The sequence below is a fragment of the Protobothrops mucrosquamatus genome, unplaced genomic scaffold, assembly GCF_001527695.2.
Source record: "Protobothrops mucrosquamatus isolate PMUCROS unplaced genomic scaffold, P.Mucros_1.0 scaffold1542, whole genome shotgun sequence".
NCBI lineage: Eukaryota > Metazoa > Chordata > Lepidosauria > Squamata > Viperidae > Protobothrops > Protobothrops mucrosquamatus.
The window spans coordinates 128,542-150,137 of record NW_015387712.1 but is presented as its reverse complement, the minus strand read 5'-3'; the positions used below and the strand labels follow the sequence as shown (position 1 = coordinate 150,137).

At 38.2% G+C, this 21,596-nt stretch overlaps 1 protein-coding gene across 1 annotated transcript; it reads left to right on the top strand.

Annotated features, from left to right (window-relative positions):
• Window positions 1–679: 679 nt before the first annotated feature.
• On the top strand, window positions 680–6,917 carry NDUFS6 (NADH:ubiquinone oxidoreductase subunit S6). Its single transcript, XM_015822382.1, has 4 exons — window positions 680–867; window positions 3,919–3,972; window positions 5,436–5,558; window positions 6,789–6,917. Exons 1-4 carry the CDS (start codon window positions 712–714, stop codon window positions 6,855–6,857), a joined length of 402 nt encoding a protein of 133 aa, XP_015677868.1. The 5' UTR covers window positions 680–711; the 3' UTR covers window positions 6,858–6,917.
• Window positions 6,918–21,596: the final 14,679 nt, after the last annotated feature.

Here is a 21,596-nt window from a genome sequence, read left to right as displayed (position 1 = left end):
TTCGAGGTTATCTGATAACGCAGAGGACAAAACTGTAGACTTGCACCACCATTTTCTACGCAACTTTAAAAAGCGACGTGCAATTATGGGCCACCATATCCAAAGAAACTAAATGGATATTGGTATCTTGAACATGCAATTCGGAAGAAGTCTGAATTGGATGTTCTTGCGCAGTAAACTACCTTTAGAGCAGTGTTTCTCAACCTTGACAATTTTAAGGCATGTGGACTTCAACTCAATTCCACAGCAATGCTGGCTGTGGAATTCTGGGAATTGAAGTCGACATGCCTTAAAATTGTCAAGGTTGAGAAACACTGCTTTAGAGATCCAAACGCGCATGCGCAGGTTCGGGCTCTTAGCTTTCAGGGGAACCGCAAAACGAGAACCGCAGTTCTGTTCTTCCCCCGCTTCCGAATCCTACCGCCAAATCAGCCCTTTTGCCCGCGGAATTAAAGCTACACCGTTAACAGCAGCATCGCTAACCTTACAGCCCCCAACACAACGCCGAGCTTCAGGGTCAGCAGCGGCCTAGTAAGCAGGCCAGTACTTCAACAACGTGGGGTTTTTTTTTTACGTTTTTGCGTATAGCGTCAGACGTTGGTGGGAGGGGTATTAGTTTCGCTCGGCCAACCGGCTGCCTCGGCGGCTCGCGCCCGCGCAGTAGCTTTGTTTGTGGGCGGAGTCGGGGAAAGGCTAGAGGGGGTTACCGAAATGGCGGCGGCCGCCTTGCCCTTGCGAGGGGCGTTGCGGGCGGGATTTATTTCGCTGGGGGGTAAATTGTCTCCGGCTGCTGTGCGAATTACCTTGCGGAGGAATTATGGAGTCGTCACAAGTCAGGCGGGCGAGAAGGTGACGCACACGGGTCAGGTAAGTAAAGTTCGACCTACACCCCCCCCTTTAATTTCGTCTTCGGAAGGTCCGACCTGCCTCCTCCGTCTTCTTAAGCGGCATCCGCTTCTTAGCTGTCCGTCGCTCCGGGTCGGTTTGTAGTCGGGATATTTTGGACCCAGGAAAATTCTGCTTGAAGGTTGCGGCTGCTGCGTTGGCTTTGAGGTTTAAATGACTGAAAATTAATAGCCGTCTTGAAAGGAAGCATGTAAGTCAGTGTTTCTCAACCTTGACAATTTTAAGGCATGTGGACTTCAACTCCCAGAATTCCACAGCCAGCATTGCTGGCTGTGGAATTCTGGGAGTTGAAGTCCACATGCCTTAAAATTGTCAAGGTTGAGAAACACTGTGTTAGGGGAATAAACTGGATATTCCACCAGCAGGAGATTAAAACTTCAAAAGGAAAATAAAAGAGATGGCAGAAGGTGGATTCTTTATGCCCATCTTCGCTGAGGATGCACAAATATGAAAATAAAATAAAAACTCAAAAGGGCAGAGTCGATGGACCACTAGGTCTTTTTCTGCTGTCGGTTTTCTGTGTTTCTATCTTTTTAAGATAGAGGCCCAGAGTTGTTTTTTCAAACCGCAGTAATAATAGATGACTTGAGTACTTCTTGACAAATCATCATATCCATATTATAGCCATTCTAAAGTTATAAAAGGACTCAAATATAAAACTGAAGAACTTACAAAGCATGTTGTGCTATCCCCCCAAAATTGGTTAGTAGGCAAAGTCTACTAAGTCAGTCACTGAATGTTTTTCCCTGTCCATTATAGATACCTGATATGAACTGTGAAAATAACAAAACGTGTGTCATTATATCCTAGTGCAAACCCTGGTCTTTTGTAGTTACGTTGCTATGTCATGCATAAGTACATAAGGCCTCTAGTGTGGCAGTGCTTGTTTTGTTGTTAGACTAACAAGCTTTAAAAGGAGAAGGCATTCTTTAATCTTAATTGAGAGTGGAACATTTGATCTGAAAAATAATACATGTACAGTTAATTGGCTATTGATTTAGAAATTTTATTTGCTGCTTTCATATGCAGTTTACAAAATACAGCTAAAACAGTCATTAAGGATACCACTAAAAAAGAAAAATGAAGCATTTAGACTTACATACTGCTTGACAGTGCTTTACAGCCCCTCTCTAAGCAGTTTACAGAGTCAGCATATTGCCCCCAACAATCTGGATCCTCATTTTACTGACCTTGGAAGGATGGAAGACTGAGTTAACCTTGAGCCGGTGAGCATGGAACTGCAGAACTGCTATCAGCCGGCAGTCAGCAGAAATAGCCTGCAATACTGCATTCTAATCACTACACCACCATGGCTCTTATAAAACTAATAAGTGCAAATATCAAGGCACTGAACATTAAGAAGCCTCAGTCAGAATATGATTATTGACCCATCCTAACTTGTTATAGGGAAGGGGCTAGCTTTAACTCTGTTGTTGGTTTGCTCCATAACATAGTGCCTGCCATAGAAAAAGTAAGATTATTGTCAAATGCATTTGTGGTAGGTTCCACAGCAGGTGCATATTGATTAATTAATTGAATGCTGCTTCTACTACCGGTAGCAATTTGGGGCTGAGCCTTTTAAGATTTTAATCACTCTAATGACAACATGGATTGGGCTTAAAAGATGAGCCAAAGATCCTGTTTCGACGGAAGAGTTATGTGGAATTTTCAAGGGCTCATCACATACACTGCTGCATTTTATATGAAGAACATTTTGCATACCTGTATCTCAAGATTACCAGCGTGAGTCACTGAGTCAAGATTTTTAGGTATTCATGAATCTGGTTTATCAGCCAAAGCTTATAAAATATCTTCCTTACAATAAAAGTTATGGATTGTTCAAGGTCAGTGACCAATTCAGAAGGAACCCTGTCAACAAACTGAATTTTTAATGGAGATTGCAGCCACGTGCCTATAAATCCTGAAGTACAACTACTGCAATCTTTTTCACATTTACAAGTAGTCCTCAAATTACAACCATAATTGAGTCCAGAATTACAATCATAAGTTGTGATTAAGTGGATCATCCCAGGACCATGCCCAATTTTACAATCTATTTGCTGCAGTTGTTAAACTAACATTGCAGGTCATTAAGTGAACGCATTTTCCCCAATGAACATTTTCAGCCAGAAACCAGAAGTAAATTCTGGAAACTGGCAAAAGATGCCAAAAATTGTAGTCATTGACTCCAATAAACTGCAAATGGCCATAAATGCAAGCCAGTTCTGACATGGAATCACATGATTGTATGTGTGTAGACCATTGGAACTTCAAAATTGAGCGACTGGGCTCTGGGAGGATCTGTTGTAATTTCAACTGGTAGCTAAGTGACTGATTATTAAGCAAAGGCTACCTATAGTTTGTTTCTTGCATCCAGATATTCATAGCTGTTTCTGCATGAAATTACCTCTATGTGTATCTTATTCTGGCACACTGGCAGCATGACATGTTTTAAAAAATGTTTGGGTGAAAAAATAACCATCTTTTCCTAATATCTTTTAATACAAGGATTTATTGTTTCAGGGTGAGTAAGTTAATAATTCTAAATCACCAGCCCTTTAAAATAATTTAAATAAAAGTCATCTGGCAGAAAGTAACATGCAACTGATTTAGGTGTTCCAATCTCCAACCAGTTTGAATCAATTGATAGGTTGAAAAAGCATAGTAAGCTTATTCAAAGTAGAACAAACACAATTTATTTGTATATTTGGCTTCATCCATTATATTTGGTATAATGGTATCAATAATATTGAATTTTATATGAAAAATATACATGAAATAGAGCTAAATATTTTCCATATCTAGCAGCATTCATTTGTAAAGTAATGTAAAGATCTTTTCTATTTAATACTGAATATATTGTTTTCCATAAAATATTTGTTCTCTTGCTCTATAGCATCAGAATATCTGAAAATGCTAGTCATTGTACTACTAACCGTATTTTTTGTCCCATTCCACATTCCTGAAATCAGAATTGATGTTCTTTTCAATATATTCCTTCTTTAATTATAGGTTTATGAAGAAAAAGACTACAGGAGGGTTCGATTTGTTGGGCGACAAAAAGAGGTAAAATCTGTGTCAGAAATGTTTACTGTGAATCTGTAGTTTCTCCAGGTATTGATGAAATGTTCAGTGACTTCAGTGTAAAATGTCATTGTCTTGTGAGCAAACAGTTGATGTCTTAATCAATAAACCTATTAGTTAGCTCATTTCATTTCCTCAAATGACAGTAAGCTTGCATGTAATACAGTTGAAAGGACTTATAACTTATGGGAGTTGGTAAACCCATTGTAAAAAAACTATGTCATAGATGAAAAACATCCTGGTGCTATTCACATATTTCATACTGATTATTTCAACACAAATACAATTTAGACACATCTAAAATAATCTAGCAAAGTTAATTGGCATTTTATTTAAACTAATTGAGTTCTTTCCTTGTGACGTTATATATGCTAAGAATCTCCTTCTCATTGATGATTGCTCCTGGCAACTTCCTAGAATTCTGTACTTTCTTAGCAAGATTTTTTGTTTACCATTGACTTCTTCCTTGGGCTGAGAGAAATCAACCCATTTAAACACAAAGTTGGCGTCATGCTTAAAACAGGACTGGAACTCATGATCTCCTAGCTTCTATCCTGGTGCCTTAAACCACTACAGCAGACATGTCAAACTCGTGACATCATGTGACGTCGCGAGACGCATCGGAACTTTTTCCCCATTGCCGGCAATAGGGTGGGCGTGGTTTCCTCGTGACACCTCCAGCCTGCAGGCCGGCAGTTTGACACCCCTGCATTACAGCAAACTGGCTCTGTAGAGATCCATAGTGAAAATTAAATTTGGATCTAATGTGATGTAGCTCACATATTAGTTGGGGACCATATTTTAATGTTCAGCTGTCCCATGGGATATTGCAGATATGTTTTTCTTACACCTTCCAAATCATTGTTCAGTTGGTACTATTTTAAATATATATTCAAATAATATACTTGAAGGGAATTCCTTATCCTTTTTCCTGCCCAGGAAGCCAAAAGAGATGCCTGGGATCTGGGGTAGGTAGTTGCAGCAGGAGTGTTTAAAATCAAGCGGGGACAATTTCCATTGATTAATTTCCATAAATTAATTAACTTTTAAAGACTTTCTTAAAAATGTAGTGGCAGTACTCATGTCTCTTCTGACTTTGCCACCCTGTTATTTAAATATACTTTTATCCTTTTGGCTCATCCATAATATTAAAATGCAATTCGATCTTTATTATGTAAATTCTGTTGCAGTAGGGCAACATTTTCTTCTCTAGGTTAAAAATGATGCACAGCATTCAGGATTACAGAATGTGGGGGAAAAAGAAAGCAAGCTTCAAATATCCCAAAAAAAAATAAATTAGTGAAACAGATTTATTACTGAAGGCAGCCAATCAATTACTACTCTCTATTAGAATGTTGCGATGACTGCTTGTATCTCTACTGCTTAACAAAGTGTATTGCTTGAATTGTTATATAGTGAAACATCTTTCTATTTTGCTGTTGTAGGTCAATGAAAACTTTGCAATTGATTTAATTGCTGAACAACCTGTGAGTGAAGTTGAAACTAGAGTTGTATGGTGTGATGGTGGTGGAGGAGCTTTGGGCCATCCTAAAGTGTATATAAATTTGGTAATGTAATTCAGTTGTCCATATTATCCTGTTTAAAAAAATAAGTATGGAACAGGCTATTTTTTAGCTATTTTTCTATTTATCATGGAAGTGAAAAAACATATTGTCAAGCATTTAATAATCCGCAGTTATAGTTGTATTTAGTTTTGTGGGTCACTAGACTAGAATTATGTGCATTTCCAAGGATTGTTTAAGTGTAATCCATTGTTCATTATCCATTTTGTATTAACCCGTATTCACATCTGTTTTTATTCTCATTATTTTGCTACTTGCAGAAATTTATATGGTTTTTTTTTTTAACGGAATGTCTTTTGGACTGCACTGGTTCTCAAACTCTAGGAGTTCCCATGATCCATTTAGGGGATCTGTGAAATCAAACAATATTTTTAAATTTCTCAGTTGTAATATCAGTAGATATAACGTACATAAACCAAAGCTGTTTGGGATTCTCAATCATGTAAAGGGGGTGGACATCAAAATGTTTGAGAACTGCTGTTCAATAGTTTGCAGTCTTTTTAATGGAAGAAGAAATCAAATAGTTAAATATATTTAAATATTTAATTTAGAAGGCAAGAGTAGTTGGAAGATGAACAATGGGCAGTTAGTGGAGCAGGGTTCAAGTAATATTAGGATATAACTTGGGAGAGCTAAAGCCTTCAATAAAGACATGAAAATAATTGTTAGTTAATATAATAAAGGATACACAGGTAAATCCTCGACTTACGGCCATAATTGAGCCCAAATTTTCTGCTGCTAAGCAAGGCAGATGTTAAGTGAGTTTTTCTGCATTTTACAACCTTTTTGGCCACAGTTGTTAAGAGAATCACTGCAGTTAAGTGAATCATGTGGTTATTAAGTGAGCCTGGTTTCCTCCATTGACTTTGCTTGTCAGAAGCCAGTTGGGAAAGTTACAAATGGTGATTATATGACCCTGGGGACAGTGCAACTGTCATAAATACATGCCAGTTGCCAAGCATCCAAATTTTGATCACATGACTGTGGGGAGGCTACAGTGGTCATAAATGATTATAGGTCACTTTTTTCAGTGCCTTTGTAACTTCCAAGGATCACTAAATGAATGGTTTAAGTCAAGATTGTACTTCAGTTCAATTAAAGAATGACAGGCTTAAGAGTTTAAAAATAATTTTTCATTGACAGGGAATTTATATGAACATATAAATTTACAGAAATGATAAAATTGTATTTTATTTTTACCATTTATATTTGCAGGACAAAGATACACAAACAGGAACTTGTGGTTACTGTGGACTTCAGTTTAAGCAGAAGCATCATCATTGACATGTATCTTTCTGACTATGAACTTCTTTTTTTGTTATAGAATAAAATACATATTTAAAAACCATTGTGGATACCTTTCTTAATTCTATTTTTTACCCCGAAAGAGAACATAACAGAGGTAGAATTATTTATTTCATCCTTAGCTGTTGAAAGATACTGATATAAAATTAGAATTGTCCATTAAAAAGAGCCTATAGATCACGTCCCTGTATCCAATGACTTAGTTCAGATTTATAACTAAGATTTAGTTATATAGTGATCTTGAGCATTATGCTTTTTCTTCACTTCTCCCAGTTGAAAATTCAAAAGCTTTATGATGAATTTTGAAATAATTGCAATTCAGTATTATGACTGAATGTTCTGTGGTTAACTAAGTGTTGGTTTATTTAGGTATGCCACAGATAATCTCATACTGAATGTATTAAGTTTCCTTATTTCAACAAATAATAGCTTAGGTTAACTACCTCGTACTGACATGGGGTACATACGGTCAAGGTTATATAGTTTTCCTTGTTGAAATATTTTGCTGTGAAAACTGGATCATCAAAAAGGCTGAATAAAGAAAAATGGATACTTTTGAATTATACTGCTGAAGAAAAGTCAAGAGTCCCTTAAGAAGATACCATAAGAAGTCATTCAGTACTAGATGAAGAAAAGTACTAGATGGAGATAAGAACAATTAAGCTAAAACTCAACTATTCGTGTCACGTAATCCATAAGTGAGGATTATTAGAAGGGATGCTCATAGGTGGAAAAATCAAATGCAGTTGAAATTGAGGTTGGAGAAAACAAGTATCTAAATGCTCTTATAGCACAAGCATAAGAGTTGAAGCATCAGACTTCAACTGAACCCTCATAAGACAGAGTAGCTGTGGGTGGGCCCCTCTATCCAGAAGCTTATCATCTGATCTAACCCAGTGATGGCGAACCTTTTAGATACTGAGTGCCCAAAAACTGGCGCCAACCCCACTCAACCCCCTGCCCTGCCCCCGCTCTGCCCCCCATCTCCTGCCCAGCAGTGCTATGGCAGCCAAAACCTCTGCCCGCGCCCTGCAGCATCAACTGCATGATGGGGTGTGAGGGCAGCGTCTTGTCTGTGCTGCCTGGCTGCCATGTCCTTGGCTGCGCTGCTCCGTGTGGGCCATGCTCGGGGGTGATTCTCTTCAGGGGGGCTGCTGGAGAGGAGGTCACGGGGAGAGGCAAGGCTGGGGCAACGGCACGTGTGCCCACAGAGAGGGCTCTGAGTGCCGCCTCTGGCACTCGTGCCACAGGTTCGCCACCACTGATCTAACCTAAACAGACTGCTGTGTAACTTAGGAATCCTCTTGGACTTCTGGCTCCTGCTCAAAGAGGGTTCAAATCTTGGCTCTGCAACCTCACATGGGCACGGAGGATGATGCAACCATAGGGCTGATTGGCCCCATGAGAGCTCCCCCCCCCATTAACTAATACTAAATGGTTATCTTGGATTTTTCTTTGAAATTTTATGTCATAATCTTATAATTGAAATTCTATTTATCTGAAAGTATTTAATATTGTAATGTTAATTTTATACATTCATATATTGATTGTATTGTACTGCCCAGAGCCCCTCTCTGAGGGAGATTAGAAATATTAAGTAAATAGATAAATAAGTAAATAAATCAGAAAGCAAGCAGGCTTACAAGAAATTGAATAATTACCAAACAATCCTGGCAAAATAATATCTATAAGGTCATGAAAAGTCAGAAATGACTGAACAAAAATGTGTAGGTAAGCAAAGCTGATTATTTGAAGTAGTGCAATTTTACAATCTTGTTGGAAATCCCCCCAAGAAAGTACCATAGGATCTTATGATCTTAAAGTTTGTTCATATAAGTTAAATTCTGGTTTAATGTTGCATTGAAAGAGGCTATTAAGTCAATGTATTTCAAATTTCTATGCCTTCCGGAATTGCTTTATTTAGAGAAATAAGATTTGACTTGATCTGCTAAATAGATGTTGGATTAATATTCAAATTACTTGTGTTAATTGAACCCTTTCCAATTTGATTTTTGTTCCAGGAACTTTTTGTTTATCTGTCATGGAAATAAAATAATTTTGAGAGCATTCTAGGGTGTGCATTCAGGATTATATTTCCAAGCTATGCAGCCATTTCTCATAAAAGTGAGCTTGTCATTACTGATCTTCCACTGAGGTACAGTTGCTCAGAATATAGTTTACAAATCTTTGTAGTAGTAGGCATAGTAGAGAAATGTTAGAACATGTTATTTTAATTGCTCAATGTTGGTGGCTCATAATAATTTCACACCTTTTATCATTTTTTGATTACTATTTCTGATAATACAACAGAAATAAGAATTTTATCCAAATCTTACAAGGAGGTCCTAAAAGAACCAGCTGCTAAATTACATTATGTGCAATCTAGGAATTGTATTCAATAGCAGAGTGCAAATCTGCCCAGATTTCAAAGATGAAATCTTCCAAGTTCCAGGACCTGTGAGGCCCCAAACCCACAGCTGTTCAGACTTGGTGTGGCTGGGTTGAAGCCAGTTCTTCCCCATCCAGATTCATATAGTCTCTAGACAATAAACAACTTTAACCATTCATTTGGGTGCCCGGGGCAGAGACACACAATTGAGTATCTGATAATATTAGGGGTGACCTCCAGTGGCTTTATGCAGATTTTTTAAAAATAGGAAATTGTGATTTAGCACAGTTCCAATGAAGAAGAAAAATAAGATATTTCTAAAGAAACTCTGATAAACTGAAAAACAAAAAGGACAAGTATAAAAAGTGGAAAGAGGGGCATATAACCAAGGCAGAATATCAGCATATAGTCCAAATCTGCAAAAATGAAGCCAGGAAAGCTAAGACTCAAAATGAACTAAGGTTTGCAACAAAAAGCAAAAATAACAACATAAAAAAGGTTCTCTCAACATATAAAAAACAAAAAAGTCAAGGAAATGATTTATAGGAGAAAATGGCAAGGTGACGAGCAACAGGGAGAAAGCAGAACTGCTTAACTTGTTTTTTGCATCTATCTTTATAGAAAAGGAAAAAAACAATCCAACCTATCAAAAAAACAATACTATGAAATACAGATTAGGAATGCAAGTCAAAATAAGCAATAAAATCATAATAGAACACATATCTGTTCTAGATGAGGTAAAATCACCAGGATCAGATGGATTACACCCAAGGTTCTGAAGGAATTGGCAGATGTGCTCTCAGAACCACTGAACTATATATTTCAAAGATCCTTGAGCACTGGGGAACTACCAGCTAACTAGAAAAGGGCTGATGTAGTTCCCATCTTGAAAAAAGGGGGAAAATGGATCCAGGAAAGAACTCTCAGCCTGACATCAATGCCTGGGAAGATTCTGGAAAAGTTAAACAACAAATCAAAAATGGGATAAAAGGGGAACCCAACAAATTTGCAACTGACACCAAGCTGTCAGGAATAGCCAACACTCCAGAAGATAGGCTGAAGATCCAGATGGATCTAGACACACTTGAATACTGGGTCCTATTTAACAAAATGAAATTCAGAAATTCACTCTTGAATAAATAGATTTTAGTGTACTTATGTAACTCCTATTTGCCCTGTATCAGTAAGGCATTGTGAGAGCTTCAGTTTAGGTATTGCATTTCGAATATTTTCTTCTTTAGTGTAAGAACATTGTAATCTTATAATGGAATCATTGGGGTGCTAAAAAGGGGGATGGGGAATTATGAAGAACCTTTAAATGACACTAAATTGGTAAATGAATGTTCATCTAGCAAAGGTAGTTCTTTGAAATAGCTGATATACAAATTCATGCAGAAATAAGAATATTGCCCCTTAAAGTGCAATATTCATGCTACTGCTGAGCACTATGTGGTGATTCACTGGGGAAGAATACTCTAAGATCTGGTGCAGAGTGAATGAAATAATTCAATTGCAGCACCAACGTGAAAAAAGGAATTCATTTGTTTGGAAAACAGGTAACACTGTCAATGTTTTGCACATGTTTATTTGAATACCGGATACGGCAGAGCTTGCAGCATCTCAAAACACAAACAACTGAGCAAAAAACAAACCAAAACGTGGTACTTAAATGATCATGGGATGGAGGGACTAATGCATGAGGAAAGATTAATTCTGGGATTTCTTTGGAAGTAAAAAAATCATTAAATTGTTATAAGACAGTTGTTCTAAAGAAGTTGTACTGAGTGTGTTTTAGTGAGAGTTAATATCCAAAAGGAAATAGGCTTATGCAGAGAACTGCCAAAAATGTCCTCCAATCTATCCCTATTATTGGGAAATATCTATATACAGCTGAAATTCTTGTTTCTGTAACCTTTAATTAGGCAAAACACTACATCAAAGGTCAAAAAGTTTTGAACCAAGGTACCTCAAATGAGCTAAATTATGGAATGCATCCAAAATCTGGGATCCGTGACTCTCAAAGGAATGAAATTTGGGAAAGTTGTGGCTGCTTCACTGCTGCTGGGCTGCTACTGTGCTCATATGACCCACATTTTCAACATTGAGCATCAATTTCCAAGCCATCTTTGTAATCCCTTGTTCCCTCTCTCATCACCAGCAGTCACTTAACCACTGGAAAGGGAAGGTGGGAGGAAGCAATCCCCACATGCCTTCCCCAACTGGTGTCCTCCATTTCAGTACTGCCCTTGCATGACTTTCCCAACCCACAGGGCACCTCTCCCACACAATTCCTGATTTACCTGGAGCTTCTTCTGCACACACACCCATGCACCCTTCCCAACTCATGCTGGAATGCTTTCCCTAACCATTGGGGCACCTCATGCACCCTTCCTGTGCAGCCCCTCACGTGCTTTTTCCATGCGGCATATTTTGTATGCCCATACTGCCCCACATGCACCCAACCCACACAGCACCTCTCATGCAACACCATGCACTCTCCCCACTCACATTACTCACCCACACCCCCTATCCAACTTGCATGATATCTTGTGTACACTCATGCAACCTTCCCTACACACACCTCTGAGCACCTTTCATTCTCTTCCTCACTGGCAGCAGCCATTTACCTGCCTGCTGGCCTTTAGCCTGCAAGTTCTTGCCGACTTCCTCACTCTACAAGTTTTAAACAAGCAAAGTAAATGGGAAAACTGGTAGGAAATGGAGGAAGGGAGAGAGGGAAACAAAGAAATTTCCAATGGTTTCTACCAGCTTTCCACAAGGAAACTCAATGGGGAAGCTGGCAGGAAGTTGGAAATTGCTCCTGCTCCCACAACTTTTTGACTTGCCACTGATCATTCTGTTTCTTTGTTTAGGTAAGGAAACATCTCTGAAACAATGACTCAATGGGCGCAGATTGCCTAATGTGAATATAATTCAAGCGTTGAATGATCATTTCATTCATTCATTCATTCATTCATTCATTCATTCATTCCAATTTATTGGCCACCCAACTCCACAAAAACACATTAAAAACAGCCAAAAATGTTAAATCAACATTTACCTTGTATAAGCTCCAGTGATACAGACATATTAAAACCATACAAATACATCTTGTTTTAAGATGTATTTAACAGTGTTTGGTCTCCCACTTGCTGAAATTGCCTCCTAAAATTCTATTTTTATTCATCAAGGTGCCAAACATTGAAAGAAAGCATTGAACTTGGACAAAGCTTCAGATTATTCCTGGAAATACCTTTGGCTACTCATCCTATTGGAGGAACCTTGGAAGTGACTCAGGGGATTGGGACAAGTGAGGTCACTGCTATTCTTTGTCATGGCAAATTGGATTGCTTTTGTAGCCTAAAGCGCTTCACTAAGGTGAAGTGTGAACCTCTGGATTTGTGGGGCTGCAGGTTATCCATCCTTATCCAATGCATGTAGTTCTTAACAACTTAACAACCCTAACTGGGACCAGCAGCTCCATCACTAAGCAAAGTGTTCATTAAGCAAAACATTGACCACTCCATTTAGTTCCAACCAGCAGTTCCCATAGCTCTGGTTGCAGTCATTAAGTGAATTACCCATGGTCATTAAGTAAGACATCACATGATTGTGACTTGTGATCTCCTGCCAGCTTCCCCATTGACTTTGTCAGAAGTTGGCTGGGAAGTTTGCAAATGGCGATCACATGTCTGCAGGATACTGTCATCATTGTAAGTGCAGGGTAGAGTGAGGTTTTGATTGCTAATCACTTTTTTCAATGCTGTTGTAACTTTGAACTGTCACTAAACCAATGTCGTTAAGCAAGAACTACCTGTATCGTAAGGACAAAGCAGCAACAAAATGCACGTCTTAAAGTGTTGTGTGAACAAAATCATTATGGTTTGTAGTCCACCATCGTCAATGGAGCAAGTAAACACAGGCCACGAACAACTCTCTGCACTTCATTTCTCTCCATGTTGGCCTGAGATGACGGGAACATAGTTTCTGGAGTAAACGTTACAATGCAATCATTAGGTCAGGGTGGGCAATCTGCAGCAGAAATATATTTTACAATGGGTCTCATGAAATTAGGCCAATATTTTGCTTTTTGGATTCAGAAAGTGGCCCGTCCACATTTGCTTACCACAGCAAAAACCCTTCTAGGGATCGTTTCTTATTAGGCTTTGTATTTGGGTTTTCAAGAGGATAACATAAGGGGTGGCGTAAAGAGATATCATTCATATAGTTACAAACTGGCCATTTTTTACTTTACCCATTCTAAATTGTGACCCATTTGTTTTTTTTTTCTAAGGGTCATAAGATAAAGGTTGTCTGCCCCTCAATTAATTTGGTGCTGGTTGCAATCTGAATTGGTTTTATTGTCAGAATTGTACAGCCTTTAGACACCAACATTTTTTAATAGCTCTGGCCACTGGGGAATTTCTGGCCTCTGGCTACTCTTCTCTCCTGGATGTTTTTTGTTTTCCTTCTGCAAGATTTATATAGCTCAAGTGAACAAGTACAAAATGGCTAGTCCTACCATAGTCATTCTATAACTATTTCTCTCCTAGAGGGCATCATAGTTCTGAAAACAGCCATCTAGCTATCCACTTCCAGTGAAATGGAGCTTTATTCAGCAAAGGTACAATCAAAGATTTCCTTTTTTAGAGCTCCCTGTACTCAGCAACATATAGCTAAAATCTTTATGGTCTTAGTTCATTTGACCCTGTAGCTCTGCTTTCCCACTGTACTTTTTTTTTAAGTGGGTGGGATGCCTGGGGTCCCAAAAGCTCTTATATTAACAGACAGAGAAACTTGCCAAGTTACCTGCCAGTCTCAAAATTAATATAACTGTGCTGTACCAATTACAGGTGCCACCAGCTGTTTTGTATGTTCCATACAAAGTTGTCAGCTTAACATTCTTAGCTTGAATTAGCCAATATATATAGTTAACTTCACTTGTTACTAATTCCAGGAAGTATCCTAGAGAATTGAGGGTGACCTAGGGCCACAAGTTCATCAGATTGGATTCACACATTGCACTGAGCCCTAGATTTTATAACCCTGGTTTTCTAAATAAAATTTAGTTGGCTTCATTTAGTACTAAGCCAAAATGAAACCATGTTATGGCTCAGCATTATATGTAAACATAGTACTTTAGTGTTTAGAAATTTTGTACTGATATGATCATCTATCACCTAGCCAGCAGGAATAACATCAGTGTTAAAATGTATGTTATCAGAAAAAAACATAAATCTAAAATCTACAAACATAATTCCTTTATTACACCAATTTATTTGTTCATTTCTTTGCTGCTCGTGCTATTTGCTCTCCCAAAAGTAGTAATGTGAGGGTGGTCCACGATAAGTGTTCCAAAGGGGGAGGGATCAGAGAACTAATTCTAAAATAGTAGCTTCAGGACGGAGTTATTTCTAATCAACGGAAGGACTCTTTAGGAGCTGCTGCTTTAAGCTAAAGGGCCAAGGACTTCTAATCTGTTTGTCTGATAATATAACCAGCCTCAGGGATGCTAAGGATGGGGCTGCTCAACAAGTGATGCTGAGGAACATAAACTCCGTTGGTTACGTTTTGGGTGTAGAGTTTGCAAGGGAGTGTTTATGTGGATGTCTCCATGTTATTCCCCCCCCCCCCAGTTATTTGGAACTACTTTGCCATTTTGTTCTTCTGGGATTTTTTAAATACCATGTTTAAGTTATAGCTCTGGGGTTTCTGGTGATCTCCCAACCAAGCTCCCTATCCAGCTAGTTCTGCTTAGCTTTTTCAAGATCAGCAAGAGACAGTTAGGTGCTGCACCACTTGAGACTGCTGCCTTTAAAAAAAAAGGCTAATCATCCATATGGGTATGAAGATGGTTGTTCTTTCCTCCAATTTCAAAGAATGGAAAGTGTTGACTAAAGACCCTTTTTAAACTATCGGTCCTTCAGAGTTGCCTGATGGCATTGATGATAGACTTCTTTGTGTCCACAGTCTTGCTCTACCTCCTTAGCATTTTTTTCCTGACTATGTGAACACAAAATTGAGAGTTGACTGCTACCTTTATGATGATTAACTCAAAGTCCACAAAAGAGCATGCAAAATTTCAACAGACTTACAATTGCTTTTTAAAGTATCATTAGGAAGCATTATGCAGTTCCAAATGTATTGACAAGAGAGAAAGATCCTTTCTTATGCCCACATTTTTATATACTAAGTGCCTGTTGAGCAGAAGTGCAAACAAATTGATTTATGTAAGAGTATGTATACAGTGCTCACTTGAGGATCCTGGATAAAATGATCTAGGGGTGCAAGCAGTTTTGTGAAAGGAGCTGAATGAGATCTGAATTCACTACAGATGAAAAAGGGGGTTTGGGGTTCTGTTCCTCTGTGCTTTGGTTTTTCCCAGACATTCTGCGAAGAAAAAGCAGCAGCAGCATCAATGGTCATGCTGGTTGTGGATTATGGGAAGCCCAACACATCTGACAATGTAAATTAAACTATACTGAAAAGATGAAGATGGGAGTTGCCAAACTCTATATAAGGAAGCACATATAAAAAGCTATGTGCTTTATGTCTTCTCTAACAGCTTTCTTGCTGATGGCCACATTCCTTATTTTGGGCAGCAGCACCTAGTGGGTACTGGTATTTTTACCCATCTGCCAACAAACCTACGTCTGAAGGTGTATAAAAGGAAAGATTGAATAGTACTTTCTTTAGAAGATATTAACCAGTAATGTATAGTAAAAAATCAGGATATTGGAATAGATAGGTGAGATTTGATATCAGAAGAATTTACTTCCATCAAGAAAGCTACAACTAGTTCAGGGAAGTCCCTGGAATGCAAGTGATTGAACATCTCTGAAGCTTTACATTGCAGAACCACCTGAGTAACGATTTCTTCTTCGAGGATGTGCCTTTTGCCCATGCAAGCCATTGGATGATAGCTTAATAAGTGTCATCTGGATCACTTAGATGTCCATGACTATAAGGGCAATGGACGTACGTTGAGCAGTTACATTCAGAATGTTAATGTGACAAACAACATTCCACAGATGATGGATTTAGGTGATGACAGATAGCTACTGGGTATGTATTAGATAGGGCCTCTTTAATCATGCTAAACTGAGTTTGATTTCTGAGAGGCTAATCTCAAGTCTTATACAGTAGTACTAATTTATTAGACATGATTTGATTTACAGTTTCATTTTGTGTGCCAGTATAAAAAAAAGGTGAGGTTTAAACTAATTGTGTTCCTTTGGCATTCTCCTTCCTCCTTTTCATCCCCCTCCCAACCCCTGTAAAAATCATAAAGGGAATCAGTGGCACTTTTTCAACAATGTAATTTTTATGGAGTTGATGAGATTCTAAAATTGTCATGCCATATGACAGATTGCATAGTCTCTCCAGTCTCCTGGCACCAGAACAAGGAACAGCCAAACTCATTCACCAGGAAATTTAGTCACTTTTTGTTTTCATATATGGCTGTTTTATTAATCATGCATTTTCCTCTTTGAGAAATTTAGCTTCCTAGGCTGAAAAACTGCACAAAAGCTTATTTTCAGCCCTTCAGTCATGATTACATTCTCTACAGACAACAAAGGCATTTGAATAAAACCTGTTCAAAATATTTTAAATATAGACATGAACAAAATGGATTTTTCCCTGAGACTGGATAGATTAAAAAACAGATTTCAACTGAATGTTGGCATTAATATTCCTTCTACCTGCAGGAGAGAGCTTTAATTTGCAGAACGGTAGTTGTGTCTTTTATTCATGTGCTTGATTGTATTGTTAGCTGATTTCCTTCTGTTGCTGTTGTTATTAATATTAATACGACTATTATCATCTGCTATTTTTGGCAGTAAGGCAGCATATGAATCCAGTGATCAAATAAAATGGATATGTAGGTTCTCATTACGATCCTTTTTTCCCAAGTAGACTATTAGCATACATAAGTAGCTTGGCTACGTTTGGCAGAGCTTAGCCTTCTTCTTAGTAATTCTAGGGTGAAGAAACAACATCTCTACAGTTCCTTCTTCTCATTTATTCATGAAATGATATGTCTTTTCACCACTGTGTACAATTCAACTTTGTGAGTTGGTCATAGTGAAGGCTACAGACTGCCCCAGCAAAAGCAAGATAGGAGATGTTGTATGGGCTATTTCTCCCTATAGGCCAGGGGTCTTCAAACTTGGCCCTTTTATGACTTGTGGACTTCAACTCCCAGAATTCCTCAGCCAGGCACTGCTGGAATGGCCCCATTTGACACATTAAACAGTCCACTGATCTAGGTGGGCTTCCAAAAGATTTGTGCTTTTCCTGCTCTACAAATGAGCTGCTTCCCCCCGCCCCCAACGCCTGTGTCATCCTCTGCATAGATGTGTCTCTGATAGTTCCTCTCAGTGGTGGGATTCAGCCGGTTTGCACCACTTTGGCAGAACTGGTAGCTAATTTTTGTTGCCCAGACCCAGAATGGACTTCCGGAAGCGGCATCCACACAGAGAACCGGTTGTTCACATATTTGAATCCCACCACTGGTTCCTCTGTAGCAGAAATCAGCTTGAAACTCAGTGCTTATGTTGCTGTGAGAAAGTTTTGAATACACTCTTAACTGTATTTGGTTCCAAGCTGAATGTGTAAGCAGCAATGTTCAATAAGAGTCTGCACCATTCTTATTAGTGTGATATTCTGTGCCATATTATATACTTTATATAACATAAGGTGGTTAACAGTTAGCTATGCAGCAGGGAAATGAAGCACTATACATGTGATCTGGCATTTCTCTATTTTCAGTATATCGATTGAAGCTCTATAATTTGGCCCATACGTGTCTTTTCAGATGAAAATCCATTTTGATCAGGTGGGAATAATTGGTTCATTATGATTCAAGAGTCATTGTTGGAGACGGGCAACTACAGAAATTGAATAAATAAATAATAAAATTCATTTAGATTTAGAAACTGCCCAGAGTGGCTCGGTGTTTAGCAGCATATAAGTATAATAAATGAACAAATGATGATTGATAATGGTTTGTTGCTCATTAGATCTACATCCTACTTTTCTTTGATAAGGGGGGAATGTGGGCCCAGAGATAGATCTTGCTCAGGCTTGGAAAATCCTATCTCTGGCATTTTATCTTGTACATTTTCTGCCAGTATTTTGCAAGGCAGTGAAGATAATATTATGTAAAAGTAATTCGCTGAAAAGTGTTCAGTGAATTACTTTTATGATTTTGGTTCATTTACTGTGGAATAATTGCCATGTAAATTACCCCATTACTTATATTTATTGCCAAGTTTTAGTTTGTAATGATTTGATTTGAGAAATATGAGAGTCAGTTTGGTCTAGTGGTTAAGGCACCAGGTTAGAAATCAAGACACTGAGTTCTAATTCTGCCTTAGCCGTGAAAATCAGTTGGATGACCTTGGGCCAGTCTCTCTCTCAGCTCAACTTACCTCATAAGATGGTTGTTGTGGGGAGGAAAGTGTGTTGGACATATTTGCTGCTTTGAGTTGTTTATAAAAATAATGAAGGCAGGAAATAAATAATTTTTTAATCTTAGTACTATAATTCCCTGAATTATATGCATTCTCTTGTATAAATAAATTCAAATTAATACAATTATATTGTTATTATGTAAAAGGCCTAAAGTCACTGTGCAACTGAAGCAGCACAGAAGTTGACAAATAAACATCCCTCTTTATCTTATTCCCTAAATCTGGGCTTTACTAGTTTAAGCTCAACATTTTCACCAGCTTTTTCAGAAACAATATCATTCACACCGATTCTGTGAATTCACACCCGGTTTAATGGGGTTGTTTAATGGGGTTAATATTTGCTGGCGAAGATCAAATCCAGATTTTAACCTCACCTCCATTGATTGTTGTTAAAAGGTCTTGGATGGTTATAGTTATTTTATTGGGTTTATTTCTCCCAGGTTTTGCCTAAATCACCATTCCCATGTCAGAACACACATCCTTCTTTTACGTTATTGCTATCAAAATCATCAGTTCCAACGTGGGTCATCTTTTTTATATCCCTGACTCTGCAAAATTAACGATTATATTTGGTGGTTTGTACAATTAGTTTTTCTGAGGAACCTTCCCCATTCTGTCAGAAGGTTGGTGTAGAGAAAAATAGCATAAAGGAGCAATATATATGTCACATATTGCTCCTTCACTCCTATTTCTACTAAGCCTGATAAAAAAGTATGGGTGTTTGTTTAAAGTCCATTCTCAGTTTTCAAGATCAAGTTCTGAATCCATGGATGATTAACTCCTGCCCCTGTAGAGACTTTTTCTTCCATTGCAGAGCTGATGTTCCACCTTGACCTCATAGCTTTATCTTGTCTCCAGCTCAGAATTTAGCCCTGAAAACAGTCAATTTCCTTTGCATGAGCTAGCAGGGTTTTCTCATCACAACAAAATATGGAAGGGAAAAAAATATCCACTGCACTTCAGAACTACTTTTCAGGAAGTAAAAATCAGCAATCCCACTGCAGAGAAGTATATTGTAGGTATATGAGATCATGTGATCATACCAGTGGTGGGATTCAGCCAGTTTGCACCAGTTCGGCAGAACCGGTATCTAATTTTTTGTTGCCCAGGCCCAGAATGGACTTCCGGAAGCGGCATCCCCACAGAGAACCGGTTGTTCACATGTTTGAATCCCACCACTGGATCATACCCTAGGCTTAGACAACCAATTAGAGTGATCCTCCAGTCATATAACAGAGCAGATGTTAACTAATCACTGGCCTAGTTTTGGCTCTTATGAAGACAAGGTACTATGGACCCAGAGTAGAAAGTCTGGCCAACAGTATGTGGTGGCAATTCTTTTTATTGACAAAGTAAAACCAGCGTGACCCATGAAATCAGTAATACTGTTTATTTTATTTATCAGATTTTGAAACTGCCCATCTCCCTCAGGCTTCTAGTTAGGCGAAATACGGCGATTCATATCCAACTCTCAGTTCCCACAAAGATGCCTAATATTTCCAGGTCTATGTCAACTCATTTATCTTATGGCAAAGCTGGGGAAGCAAGACTTGTTCAAAACAATTACAGCTATTTTTGGCGGCCCCTGTATTCTTTTTTTTTTTGCTTCTTCAGGGTAAGCCACAGTAACGAGTTCCTCATTACCTGCAGATAATCAAACATTCCTCTTTGTCTGGGTTGCCGGTTTTTTGGGTTGTCACTAGCTGGCCTCTCAGGTTGCTGATCCCCACTCATTAAAGTGGTAGCTTATCCTCCTTCAAATGTCTCTGCACTTTGTCACCGACACTTATTTGTTCTCCAGCCATCAAAGTGTATTAAAATTAACCGCAGTCATCACATGTGAAGACAATAGCCATACTTAGACACAGAGATAGTTATACACTCTCAGCAGGAAACTTGCAATCAAATTCAAACGAAAGGTCACATTTGCAATAAGTAAAGGAGAATGTGGGTAATTGGTTAAGGAATAGGCTAATACCCTGAAAGGAAATCTGATGTGCTTGAAACCTTGTAGTTCAGGTAATTAACATGAAATTCCACCATGGCTTTCAGAAGTAAAGGAATGATATATTTGCAATACTGTAAAATGCTAATTTCAAAGAGAACACTACGCGGTAGCTTTCCTTTATGATTTTCACCCGTAGTAAGATGCCCACTGAAATAAGTATCAGTTTATGTATAAGAAAGAAGCACAAAGCACAAAACATTTGAATCCAATTAATTAAGGGCTACTTTTTTTAAAAAAAATCATAAATTGTTTCTGACATAGAGGGTTCTATGTAAGGTTTTTAGGGTAGCAAAGGAATTAATGGCAGGGATTCTTTAATTTTATTTTATTTTTTAAAAAATCTGGTGGCTTTCAAAAGAAGATGACAAATATTGACAAAATACCAGGTGATTCACTGAATAAAATACCATGAAAAGTTTTGTGCAAGCACCATTTGATAGCTTCTGTTTATTTCAATGGGATGTGCACAAGATAATTTTCTGTTGACCTGATTATGATGATTAATTTTAATATTTAGCTATTGCATAATTAACAAAAGTGAACCTGTAGATCTGAACCTGCAGAAATCAAGGTGACCACCACAGGAAAAAGAGAGAGCAAGATCTAAATCTTTGCTGCCCTCTGGTGGGCACCCTGATGGTTGCAGCTTGAATGTTGTAGCCCTAATTTTTGTCTCTTCTTTTTACCCAACTTTGATACTTATTTATTCATTATTTGTTAGGTTTAATCCTGGTTTTTCTCTAAAAGTCCAGTGCAGCTTATACAAATTTCTCTCTTCATTTTACATTAAAATGGTAAAAGATTATAAAAGATTGGTTGGGCTGAGAACCTGATTAGCTAAATTT

Bases quoted from the DNA above. Each gene is read 5' to 3' on its own strand.
- NDUFS6 (XM_015822382.1), top strand. From the start codon at position 712: ATGGCGGCGGCCGCCTTGCCCTTGCGAGGGGCGTTGCGGGCGGGATTT. The intron at 868-3,918 runs GTAAGTAAAGTT...CTTTAATTATAG, and splicing joins AGGTGACGCACACGGGTCAG to GTTTATGAAGAAAAAGACTA. The intron at 5,559-6,788 runs GTAATGTAATTC...TTATATTTGCAG, and splicing joins CTAAAGTGTATATAAATTTG to GACAAAGATACACAAACAGG.